The sequence below is a fragment of the Macaca thibetana genome, chromosome 5 (assembly GCF_024542745.1).
Source record: "Macaca thibetana thibetana isolate TM-01 chromosome 5, ASM2454274v1, whole genome shotgun sequence".
Taxonomy (NCBI): Eukaryota; Metazoa; Chordata; class Mammalia; order Primates; family Cercopithecidae; genus Macaca; species Macaca thibetana.
The window spans coordinates 86,342,117-86,356,031 of NC_065582.1; the positions used below are offsets into that span (position 1 = coordinate 86,342,117).

Below are 13,915 nucleotides of genomic sequence, written 5' to 3' on the forward strand. Positions count from 1 at the left end.
CAATCATTAAACAACAGGTGCTGGAGAGAATGTGGAGAAAGAGGAACACTTTTACACTGTTGGTGGGACTGTAAACTAGTTCAACTATTGTGGAAAACAGTGTGGCGATTCCTCAAGGATCTAGAACTAGAAATACCATTTGACCCAGCCATCCCATTACTGGGTATATACCCAGAGGACTATAAATCATGCTGCTATAAAGACACATGCACACATATGTTTATTGCGGCACTATTCACAATAGCAAAGACTTGGAATCAACCCAAATGTCCATCAGTGACAGACTGGATTAAGAAAATGTGGCACATATACACCATGGAATACTACGCAGCCACAAAAAGGATGAGTTCGTGTCCTTTGTAGGGATATGGATGAAGCTGGAAACCACCATTCTCAGCAAACTATCGCAAGAACAGAAAACCAAATACTGCATGTTCTCACTCATAGGTAGGAATTGAACAATGAGATCACTTGGATACAGGAAGGGGAACATCACACACCGGGTCCTATTGTGGGAGGGGGTGGGAGGAGGGATAACATTAGGAGATATACCTAATGTAAATGACGAGTTAGTGGGTGCAGCACACCAACATGGCTCATGTATACACATGTAACAAACCTGCACGTTGTGCACATGTACCATAGAACTTAAAGTATAATAATAATAATAATAATAAACCTAATACAATGGAAATGCTATATATTAAAAAAAGGAAAACATGATTCATAATTAGGATAAAAACTAATCAAAAATAGATCCAGGAGACAGAATTTGCACACAAGTACATTGAATAGCTATTATATATTCCATATGATCAGAAAAAGAAGAAAGCATTGGTATGTTAAGGAGTAACATGGCAGATATGAAAAAAAACACCAGAAACAAACCTATAGAAATGAAAACTATAATGTCTAAGAAGAAAAAATACACTAGATAGAATTAAGAAGATATTAGCCAGTACAGACAAAAATATTGGTGAATGTGCAGACACAGTAATAAAACTATCCAAAATGAAACAGAGAAAAAAAGATTTAAAAAAACCCAGATCATCAGTGAGCTGTGGGACAATTTCATATAGCCAAATACATGTGCAATTGGGGTTCCAGAAGAAGATGAAGAGGAGTGACAGAAAAAATATTTGAAAAAATAATGGCCAAAAAGTTTTAAAACTTACTAATATATATAAACCCAGAGATCCAAGGATCTCAATGAACCCCGAGCTCAAGAAACATGAAGGAAACTATGCTAATATACATATAATCAAATTGCTTAAAATGAGTGAGGAAGAGAAAATCTCAAAAGCTGCTAGAGAGAAAAAAAATCATATATAGAGGAACAAAGATTAGATTGACAGGTGACTTCTTGGAAACAAGGCAAGTCAGAAGACAGTGGAACAACATAATTTAAGGATGTGAAAGAATAATACTGTTAACCTATAATTATTTTTTTTGAGACAGAGTTTTTCTCTTGTTGTGCAGGCTGGAGTGCAATGGCCTGCTCTCGGCTCACCGCAACCTCCACCTCCTGGGTTCAAGTGATTCTCCTGCCTCAGCCTCTCGAGTAGCTGGGATTACAGGCATGAACCACCATGCCTGGCTAATTTTGTATTTTTAGTAGAGACAGGGTTTCTCCATGTTGGTCAGGTTGGTCTCAAACTCCCGACCTCACGTGATCTGCATGCCTCAGCCTCCCAAAGTGCTGGGATTACAGGCGTGAGCCACCGTGCCTGACCTGTCAACGTAAAATTCTATACTCTTCAAAATATCTTTGAAAAACAAAGATAAAATAAAAAACTGTGAAGACATACACCAACTGAAAAGAATTCATCAGTATCAGATCAGCAGTATAATAAAAGGAAGTGCTTCAGGCAGAAGAAAATGATACCAGATAGAAATCTTGACCTATGAAACAGAATGAAGAGCACTGCAAATGATAAATACGTGGTTAAATATAAACACTTTTTTTCTGATTTAAAAAGTTTCTTTAAAAGATAAGTGACTGTTTAAGACACTTTTCAAAAGAAGACACACATGCCACCAACAAACATACGGAAAAAAGCTCAACATCACTGATCACTAGAGAAACGCAAATTAAAACCACGATGAGATATGATCTCACACCTGTCAGAATGGTTTTTATTAAAAAGTCAAAAGATAAAAGATGCTGGCACGGCTGTGGAGAAGGGGGTACACTTATATACTGCTGGTGGGAGTGGAAATTAGTTCAACCATTGTGGAAAGCAGGGTGGTGATTTTTCTTTTTTTTCTTTTTTTTTTTTTTTTTTTTTTTTGCCCTTGTAAACTTGCTTTATTTATTTTATTTTTTTATTATACTTTAAGTTCTAGGGTACATGTGCACAATGTGCAGGTTTGTTACATATGTATATATGTGCCATGTTGGTGTGCTGCAGCCATTAACTCGCCATTTACATTAGGTATGTCTCCTAATGCTATCCATCCCCACACCCCACCCCATGACAGGCCCTGGTGTGTGATGTTCCCCTTCCTGTGTCCAAATGTTCTCTTTGTTCAATTCCCACCTATGAGTGAGAATATGCAGTGTTTGGTTTTCTGTCCTTGCAATACTTTGCTGAGAATGATGGTTTCCAGCTGCATCCATGTCCCTACAAAGGACATGAACTCATCCTTTTTTATGGCTGCATAGTATTTCATGGTGTATACTGGCCACATTTTCTTAATCCAGGCTGTCATTGATGGACATTTGGGTTGGTTCCAAGTCTTTGCTATTGTGAACAGTGCCTCAATAAACATACATGTACATGTGTCTTTATAGCAGCATGATTTATAATCCTTTGGGTATATACCCAGTAATGGGATGGCTGGGTCAAATGGTATTTCTAGTTCTAGATCCTCGAGGAATCGCCATACTGTCTTCCACAATGGTTGAAGTCCCACCAACAGTGTAAAAGTGTTCCTATTTCTCCACATTCTCTCCAGTACCTGTTGTTTCCTGTCTTTTTAACGATTGCCATTCTAACTGGTGTGAGATGGTATCTCACTGTGGTTCTGATTTGCATTTCTCTTATGGCCAGTGATGATGAGTATTTTTTCATGTGTCTGTTGGCTGCATAAAAGTCTTCTTTTGAGAACTGTCTGTTCATATCCTTTGCCCACTTTTTGATGGGGTTGTTTGATTTTTTTCTTGTAAATTTGTTTAAGTTCTTTGTAGGTTCTGGATATTAGCCCTCTGTCAGATAGATAGATTGTAAAATTTTTCTCCCATTCTGTAGGTTGCCTGTTGACTCTGGTGGTAGTTTCTTTTGCTGTGCAGAAGCTCCTTAGTTTAATTAGATCCCAATTGTCTATTTTGGCTTTTGTTGCTGTTGCTTTTGGTGTTTTAGACATGAAGTCCTCGGCCATGACTATGACCTGAATGTTATTGCCTAGGTTTTCTTCTAGGGTTTTTATGGTTTTAGGTCTAACATTTAAGTCTCTAATCCATCTTGAATTAATTTATTATAAGGTGTAAGGAAGAGATCCAGTTTCAGCTTTCTACATATGGCTAGCCAGTTTTCCCAGCACCATTTATTAAATAGGGAATCCTTTCCCCATTTCTTGTTTTTGTCAGTTTTGTCAAAGATCAGATGGCTGTAGATGTGTGGTATTATTTCTGAGGCTCTCTTCTGTTCCATTGGCCTATGTCTCTGTTTTGGTACCAGGACCATGCTGTTTTGGTTACTGTAGCCTTGTAGTATAGTTTGAAGTCAGGTAGCATGATGCCTCCAGCTTTGTTCTTTTTGCTTAGGATTGTCTTGGCAATGTGGGCTCTGTTTTGATTCCGTATGAACTTGAAAGTAGTTTTTTCCAATTCTGTGAAGAAAGTCATTGGTAGCTTAATGGGGATGGCATTGAATCTAAAAATTACATGGGGCAGTATGGCCATTTTCACGATACTGATTCTTCCTGTCCATGAGCATGGAATGTCTTTCCATTTGTTTGTGTCCTCTTTTATTTCGTTGAGCAGTGGTTTGTAGTTCTCCTTGAAGAGGTCCTTCACATCCTTTGTAAGTTGGATTCCTAGGTATTTTATTCTCTTTGAAGCAATTGTGAATGGTAGTTCACTCATGATTTGGCGCTCATTTTGTCTGTTATTGGTATATAGGAACGCTTGTGATTTTTGCACATTGATTTTGTAGCAGTGAGGTGATTTTTCAAAAAGCTAAAAACAGAACTATCATTTGACCCAGCAATCCCACTGTCGGTTATATACCCAAAGGAATATAAATCATTCTGTCATAAAGACACATGCATGTGAATGTTCGCTGCAGCACTATCCATCATAGCAAAGACATGGAATCAACCTAAATTCCCCACCAATAACATAAATAAATAAAGAAAATGTATTACCATATGTACCAAGGAATACTATGCAGCCATAAAAAAGAATAAGATCATATGTTTTGCAGGAACATGGATGGAGCTAGAGGCCACTGTCCTTAGCAAATTCATGCAGGAACAGAAAAGCAAATACTGCTTGTTCTCACTAGTAAGTGGGAGCTAAATGATGAGAACTCATGGACAAAGACAGGAGCAACAGACATTGAAGAAGGCCTTGTTTCTCCTCTGTATTTTTATATTTAAATATCCACTCCTAGTGCTTGCCAGTTGGTATATGCTATATGTATTAATTGAAAAAAAATTCTACATCTCTAAATCAGAGCTGCCAGAAAGCAGAGAGGGTGTGGTGATTACCAGTGAGGGAACTGGCCTAAAGCAAAGTCAAAGAACACACATATTTTCCATGGAATAAAAATGTCAAAGAACTAAAATACGTTGAAACAAATTGTTGATATTCAGGATTTAAAATAAAACACCAAACTAAGATTATTATTATTATTATTTTTACCAAGAAAGGCAGTAAAGGTTAATTATATAAATGAATAAAAAATAAAAAGACAAAATTAAAGCTAATTTTAAAAAATATGAAAATGACAAATCCCCTACATTACAGCAATCGAACTTATAATCAAGACTCAGTTATTTAAAACATGAATATTTATAACATAGATAAAATCCTTTTGAAAGTAGAAACTAAGTTTATTAAGAATTCATGCTGAGGGAAAGGTGAAGATAAACACTCCAAAGAAAGTAATTCCTTTGGTTTTGACAATTTAAAAGTTATTTATCTTCTTACTGCCATTTTTTAGATATCTTTTTTTGTATGTTGGATTAGTGCCTTGCTTGTGAATCTAAACTCTTTGCCTAATCTGTATTATTGAAAACAGGTTATCTTAGCTTCATTTCTAGTATTGACAAGTCTAAGACATAATTTTGGCTATCTTCCTAAGTTTCTCTATGTGATACTCTTATCTACAAGTCAGAACTAAATACTAATAATCAATGTCATACCATAAATATGTATGTGGCAAGTTTGCTCATGTTATTTCATAATATTACGTAATGTTAGTTCAGTCTAGAATTCTGGAGATGTAAACGGCCTAAACATAAGATTCTGTACTGAAAACCTCTCATTTTATGAGGGAAGACATTAAGGTCCTCAAGAAGTCATATAACTTGCCCCCAGTCCTCTGTTGAGAGCAACAGTACTGGGAATAAAATTCTGGTTTCCAGAATGCTAGCATGATGTTCTTTCTATATAAATGCAATAAGTTTTGACATTGAAAACCTTAAAAATGTATATACATAGAGAGATAGAAACAAATGAATTATGAAGGAAATAGTGTATTTTGGGAAACATTGTAAGCAAAAATTTCTCAGCTAAAAATCAAATTAGAAAGTGAGTACTGGCTTTTCATAGAAAACGCTAAACACGTAAGACTACTGAGTCTATTGTAACTCTCAAGTGGCATCTTGATTAAACTTCTCACTGAAATTGTATAGGGTTAGAAAATCTCACTGCACTGCAATCAGACATCATGATCAAACTCAGGAGCTGAGATGCTCAAAATGTTTGTTGAATGAATGAATGATGAGTTCTCCCAACTACTGAGCCCACACCCCACTGCTCTACAAGAGAGTGAAAGAATCCCTCACTTTCCCTGGAGACAATTTACTTCTATTCCCTCTCTAAGGTCTCAAATTTAAATAACCACTAGTTCTTTCTAAAATCCTGAAAGATCACTAAAGCAAACCACAGAAACACCAAATTATAGACAACATACTGGAGGTTTTATAATAAATATTAGTAGAAAACTTCATGTAAAATTTCCTCTAAAGGATATGATTATAATACAGATTAAACAAGACCAAAGAAAATAAACTTCAAACTGACAGAAGCCTACTGGAATAGATCTGCAGGAACACTAAGTGATCAATTAGTCTAAAACTGTGACAAATAGCCTGCATTTCAAAGCTCTCCTAGGTCAACCAGGAACTGGAAGGGTATTCCACAACTCATGTTGAACAAACTGTGACATACAACAGGAAACATGCCAGTCTTTCAAGAGGATGTTGAAACAAGTTCATATAAAGCACACTTTAATTTTTCAAATCAATTTAAGCTTCTTCCTTCAATCTAGAGTCTTTTGTTTTCTAACATCAAAAGAATCCGATTTTAGTGACTTAAAAGAAAGCTCTCTCTCTAGGTTTTTCACACTTAAATATTTTTACAGTCAAACAAAGAAATACCTAGGAACATGAAAGCACAACCTCCAAAATAATAACCAATTTGAAACTTGATCGGAATTCAAAGCCTGAAATGCAACCATCAGCTTAATTATGGTTGATTTAAACAATTCCTTTCTTTGAGTGAATAACCCAGATTAACTAGGATTTTAGTATAAACTATTCAAACTAGGATTAGAAAACCCTGAAAAATGTTTTCAAAAATTAAACAAAATTAAAAATGTCTTCTTTTGCATTTAAGGACTCCCAAAGAAAGACTTAAAACAACAATTTTTAGAATTATTGACTGCACATATCAGTTTGTATTGTGCGCTATACTATTATTCTGTGTGCTATTTTAGTGTATTAGGAAGATGAAAATATCTGCTTTTTAGCACAATAAATATGTCTTATTTAAAAACTTAATTCTTTTGGATTGAAATTACTTCTATAAAACTTCAATTATTAAAAATTGCTTGTTTTATTTGATCAACCGTTAAATGAATATGTCATTTTTTATTTACATTTCAAGCCTAACGAATGCCAAAATAAATTTGCATTCCTTGGCTTCTTATCTGTGCATACTTTCTAAGCAGCAGAGAGCTGAAATGATATTTAAACATTCACTTAGAGCCCTAAATATTCACACTATAAATCCACTGAAGAAATCATCAAGAATGTAAAACTATCCATAAAGTGATGATTTCTGCTACAGTTAGGTTTCTTTAAATGTGTCCTTATCTTTATTTCTAGGAGAAAAAAAAAATTAAAAGTGGCACAAATACCTTGTAGGTCAAGTGACCACATGTAAGTGATCATCCAAATTGGGCCACATCTGAGAGTAGAAGAGGGTGCTCTAAACAATTAGGCCAGGTGAAAACTGGGCAGTCTCAGGCAAATCTAGACATGTGGTCACCTTACTTCCTAGAGTCCGAATGAAAGCACAAGTTTACAGTTTTTTGAGGCCCTTTGAGGGTCTCAGAAAGGTCCCTAAGCCTGTTCATTCTAAGTTTCTGCATCCCATATTCTATCTGTTCCTACCTTCAACAGCATCATATACCCTTACTTACCCGACCACCATGTCCTTGGGTCCAGCAGTTACAGTGCAGATCCCATCCTCACAGTGTTTTCCCACCAGGCTGTGGGCATGCAGGTGGATATTTTTTCCATTTGTGACCAACTGAACAATAACCTTTGCTGGTCCCACATAGTTGCAGATCTATATAAGAAGCACATTTCAAAAGTCAGCACACCTGACTCTCCAGCAACATGGAAAAATGTTTATGATATGCCAGTAAGTATAAAAAGTACAATATAAAATTATTCATATATGTATAGACATTATTACAGCCCTGTTTTTAAAAGTATGTGATGAACAAATGACAGGGTGAAAGTAAATGAAAATGTTAATGGTGGTTGTTTTGTGTAGTGGGAAGATACACTCCAAGAAGCAGGCCACTTAAAATACAGTATGTATTGTGAAAGTTGGAGCAACACATCTTAGAGGATGCTGTGTTGTCATGAAGCCTCCTTTCCTATTAACCAAGAACGTGCTTTCCTCTGCACCCTCATCAAAATTCTTGGTTACAAAAGCTGGGTAAATGACTGATGAGAAGGAAACTGGTGGTTGATGGGAATCAAAGGAAGAAGGGAGGTAAGCAGAAGCAGTCCATCCTAACTCTGTGCCATGTGATTAGACAGAATCCTGCCCAGGGACCTGGTTCTGAAGTTTGGCTATAAACACTCAAGCATGAGGACTTGGCCTCCAGTCATCTCTTAGGATACCTGAGCCTTCAGTAGCCCTCTCTGACTTCTGATAATTGAGTTACATATGCTCAGGTTATAGTAAGTGTTTTCAGTTAAAAAAAGTACACTTCTTAAGTACAAATCCTTAGATTTCACCCCTGTTTTGCTGTTGTTTGATAAAATTAGAGTTTTCTGTTTAAAGTAATTTATTTTTTATTGGTATGTCTTTAAAATGACAATAGCAATAAAAAGGAAATAGCATGGAGATAACGACATTTGTAGCAAAAAACACTTTGATACCCTTTCTTATTAGTCACCTAGCCCCCTATAATAGACCAGATTCCTTCCTTGAGAAAGTGCCAAGACTAAAGTCATACTAACGTTAACAGAAAAGACCTTATTTTAACCTTCTTAAATCCTATTAAGTCAGAACCCTGTGATAAATTCAGCTAAATACTTGGAAATGCATTATAATCTCCTCAAAAGATGAACTACCATCCTGGTTTGCCTGGGACTGAGGGGTTTTCTGGGACACAGGACTTTTGGAGCCAAAACCTAGATTAGTTGGTCACCCTATCTCCTTAGCTCATACTGTACATTTTTTTTTTTTTTTTTTTTTTTTTTTTTTGAGATGGAGTCTCGCTCAGTCGCCCAGGCTGGAGTGCAGTGGCACAATCTCCGCTCACTGCAAGCTCTGCCTCCCGGGTTCACGCCATTCTCCTGCCTCAGCCTCCCGAGTAGCTGGGACTACAGGCGCCCACCACCACACCTAGCTAATTTTTTGCATTTTTAGTAGAGACAGGGTTTCACCATGTTAGCCAGGATAGTCTTGATCTCCTGACCTCATGATCCGTCCACCTTGGCCTCCCAAAGTGCTGGGATTACAGGCGTAAGCCACCGCGCCCAGCCCATACTGTACTTTTTAAAGGACTGCATAACCTAAACCCCAAATCTCTCAACTACACAGTAATTCGAAATGCATAAACCTATACAAGCAGCCCAGAGTTTGAAAGAAAGAGAGAGAGAAGAAAAAGAAAGGAAGGAAGGAGGAAAGGGAAGAAGGAAGGATGGGAGGGAGGGAGGGAGGGAGGGTGGGAATCACACCTAAAGATAACTCTTTGATGGAAGTTCTAATGATGTAAACTTGAGGAAGACCCTAAACCTGCCAATAATACTTCTTGGAAAGAGACAGAATCCTTTCAACTAGCCTACTTCTACTATAAACTTCATTAAATGGATTCATATTTTATTGAAGCAGGGATTTGGTAGGATTTTCTTAGTAGGGACTTTTCCCCAACCCAATATTTCATCCAAGAGTCGAAAAGCTGATCAGAGTTGGCATTACTCCCCAGAGAGTTTGCAGGGAGAGAAGCTTCACTCGTCAACAAAGGATAGATTCCCCTACAATCAACTGTGCAGCTCCACTTCAAGGCCTCTATGCATGCACTTGGCTAAAACTGCTGCAAGGTCTACTTTTAAACCTTCTAAACTCCTTCTCAAAGAGCCGGGCCCCCAGAACAAGCCAACCACAAAGAGGGTTTCTAATTAAATTTGATCTTGACCACCTCAAAGCACAAAAAATTTCTTAAACAGGTATAACATTTAAAAAAAACCCTGGGTATAAAGCTAATTATGAATTCAGTGCTTTCCCTTTAACAAGGAGAAAGTCTCTGCCCTTAAATGTGGGACAGGGAATGAGAAGTTCTGGGTTTGCTCCAAAGCTGACTGCTGTCCCTAGATACTCCCTACAGATTGCTGATGCCAGTTGTGTTTCCTGGTGTTGACATCTGAAATCAGTCTTTGTTATGATGATATATCCCACAAGGGCTTCTTCAGCAATAAATCAAGAGTGAAATAACATGAAATAAACCATGTAATTACACTTTTAAGTGACACCAGCACAGGACTGCAAGAGAGCAAGGCATGAGGTAATGCTTCACTTGGGTGAAATCAGGTAGGCTTTCCACTTAAACAGGACACCAGAAGGAATGCATAATTAAAGCCCAATCGCGTCAGATAACTGGGCCCTTCGATGTTACCATTATGAGGGAATTAGTCTCTGGTACTGAAGGAAAGAGGTCTGAAGTATCCTCAAAAAGTACTCATGTATTTTTCATACTACTACTTCATGACTGAAGGGTGGCAAGAATGAGGAACTGGGTAGTCCCTGAGGTAAAGGAACTGAACATGCTGCCAGTGACTCATGTGCTGCTAGATCCATTTGAAAGAGTCGAAGTCAGCATCGCATCATCTGGTTTTCACAGAGACCACAGGGCAACGGACAGGGAGCCCCCTGGGTTTTGTGGACTTTCCAAAATACTGACTACGGACTGAAAGAAGAAAGCTGAAGTATGACAAGAGAAAATAGTGATACTATTTGCAAGTTATATGGCACATGAAGACACTGGCACTCTAACATGGGGGAGACCATACTTCATAGGATGCCATGATGACAGACCACTGTTTGCAATCGATTCAGAAATTCATTTGCTCTACGGAGATCTTAGTTCTTTTTATTCAGTCTTCCTTTTACTTCTTTTACTCCTTTGAAAGTTAAGTTTAAAGAGAGCAACTGTGTCTGTTAGGTTTTTTTCAAAGAGTCTGAACATTGCAGGCTCTTATTAAGAGTTAAGCTTTCCAGCTGGGCGTGGTGGCTCATGCGTGTAATCCCAGCACTTTGGGAGGCCGAGATGAGTGGATCACCTGAGGTCGGGAGTTTGAGACCAGCCTGGCCCACATGACGAAACCCTGTTTCTACTAAAAACACAAAATGTTAGCCAGGTGTGGTGGTGTGCACCTGTAATCCCAGCTACTCGGGAGGCTGAGGCAGGAGAATCACTTGAACCCAGGATGTGGAGGTTGCAGTGGGCCAAGATCGAGACACTGCCCCTCCAGCCTGGGTGACAGAGCAAGACTCTGTCTCAAAAAAAAAAAAAAAAAAAAAAAGAGTTAAGCTTTCAATTAAAGCCAAGGAGACCAAGGTGATAAAACTGAGTAATCAGCTACCCAGGGACACTATAAGAGCATGGACTTTAGGGACATACTAGCTGGGCTTGAAGATAGTTCCCCATTTAATGGTTGTGTGACTTTGGGCACTGCTCAGTTTCCCCATCTGTAAAAGGGAGATAATAATAGTATCTCAAAGGGTTGCTGTGAGGACTAAATACATTAATGCATGTAAAGCCTTTACAACAATACCTAGCAAATAACAGTAGTTTAAAAGCATTAACTTGTCTTATTTATTAATTTATTACTGTAAGGTACTCTTCCACCTAGAGATTTTTAAACAATATGACCATCCTGAGATTATTATTATCTTATCTAAAAGCAGGTGGCTGGAATAAATGACTGATTTAGGTCACTTCTATTTCTAGGGTAAATCTTTTTTTGCATGCCATATTTTATTGGGCTTTGTTAATTTTCCAGTATTAATTATGTTATTATAGTAACAGCTATCATTCTTGGAGATACCCAGGACTTCTTGGCATTCTTGATGAAATTTAAGACTTTCTTCCAGGAGCTGTATGACTCAATACCTACTGATGACCACACACTGGATCTGCTTTTTGAATAAGCCGTAGAAACCATGGGTCTCAGATAATACCAATCTCAGTCAAATTACCTCTTTTTATTTAAAACAATTTTGTCACATTGGGGTAAAGTATGTGCTGGTTCTTCAAAGGTGGTTACAGGACACAGTCTAGAATTTTCTAGGAATCAGGATTTGAAATGTCCACTTTGCTCTTTGGATAAATTCGGCCAAATCACTTTGGCAGAATGCAGAGTTAACATGAATTTAAGAGGTGACACATGAAGCAGTTCTTTTCTGCTTAGCTTTTCTTGTGAAGTGATTGATGATGATGACGACGATGATGATGGTAATGAAGAAGAGGAGGGGAAAAATATAAAATTTTCAAATGGAAATCTATCCTGACTTCACGTGTGAACCTCGCTTTGTCCTCTACTGCACTAAGCAGCAGAACAATGTGGTAGTCTAGGAAGTCTGAAGCTAGGCTGCTGGGCTCAAGACCGACTGTTACCACTTAGCTGTGTCAATGGGGAAAGATGGTTAACATCTCTGGATTTCAGTTTCTCTGTCTTTAAAGTTAAAAGGAATACTTGTTTTCATAGGTTTTTTTTTTTTTTAGGATTAAATGAGTTAATGCAGTGCTTGGCACTTAATGGGATTAGCAATCCCAAATACAAATCCTCTCTCCCACCTAGGTAATACCTCACTAATAACCAAAATCTGTCTATTTATTCCGTGAGTATTTAAAGCCCCTCCTATGTTCCACACACTGCAGTAAATTAGGGGATGAAGCGATGCATGGTGAATGCAGAACAGACACAATCTCTGTTCTTGTGGAGAATTAAAGAGTGGGACTGACACTAATCGAATAATCTCACAAATAAATGTAAAAGTGTAACTGAGAAGAGCTTACACAGGAGATACATAAAAAGCACTTGACTGGGTCAGGAGGTCAGGGAAAGCTTCCTGAGGGAGTACTGAGGGTGGAGACTGAAAGAAGGCTAGGAGTATAACCAGGCAAGGGGGTGCGTGAGACCAAGAGGTTTAGAGAGTCCTCCTGGCAGGAAAAACAGCACATGCAAAGGCTCTGTGCTACAGTCCTACTCAGGACCTCCTTGAACCTACCCATTACCACGTCTCAGGATTTTCTTCAAGCGGACAACTCCCACGTGGTCCCTCTGCTTCCCTATCGAGGAGCACCCATTTTTCAAGAGGAAGACCTAAACCTGAATCTTCCATGACACCCTCCTCCCTACTTTAGCCCACAAGGTTCCACTACTGCCTCCTTTTTTTGAAATTTGATTGGAAGGAACAAGGCAGGAAAACCATATGCAACCTAGTGCAATATGAAGACAGGGTTCAGTAATTAAATGATTACTGTCATACTTCTCCTGCTTGTTAAATTCCCAGAGCCGATACAGCTATACTTCCTAACTTACTGTGTTTTATGGAACATGCTAACTCAGATAATCCCCACAACAGCCCTGTGGGGTCAGAGGTAATACCCCATTCCACAGCTAGAGGAACTGGGGCTCAGAAGATAAAGTAGGTTGCCATGGTTCCTATAAATGGAGCAATCAGGCAATCCTTGAGCTTAGGTCTGTCCTCCTCCAAACTATTCACATTTTCCATTGCTCTGTGCTACCATGTGACATGATCATTTGTTCTTGTGTGTGTGTGCAGTCTCCTCAGTGTTTCATAGCTCTACTCTGCCTAGACAGTGTTGGTAGATGACAGTTATTTGTAAACACCTTGTTTGTTTGGCTTTGCTGGTATGTGTTGTGAGAAGAGAGATCTCAGGAATGGTTATAAGAAGTGGTAGAGGTGTACTTGTCCCCTTGTAAGGCCCCTTTATAAAATCATGTCACAGACATGAAACCATGCATTCATTCTTTTCTGTGAGGTTGCAAGTCAGATTATTAGGCACAAAAAAAAAAAGGAAAGAAAGAAAAAGATGAACACTATTTTAATAATATTTATTCTCTCAGGGATGAAAAACAGTCAGGCTTTTATTGTTTACTACTTGTTGAGCAACCAGGGCAACCAGGAAGGACA

The 13,915-nt window shown here is 38.1% G+C and overlaps 1 protein-coding gene across 10 annotated transcripts in view; it reads right to left on the reverse strand.

Moving 5' to 3' along the window:
* The window catches only part of NFKB1 (nuclear factor kappa B subunit 1), a 125,228-nt gene that overhangs the window by 47,262 nt on the left and 64,051 nt on the right, over positions 1 to 13,915 (reverse strand). For all 10 annotated transcript variants that reach the window (XM_050791911.1, XM_050791903.1, XM_050791902.1 and 7 more), the window contains one exon: positions 7,656 to 7,804. In XM_050791911.1, the coding sequence (XP_050647868.1) occupies positions 7,656 to 7,804 (149 nt within the window). The remainder of the gene's footprint in view (positions 1 to 7,655; positions 7,805 to 13,915) is intronic.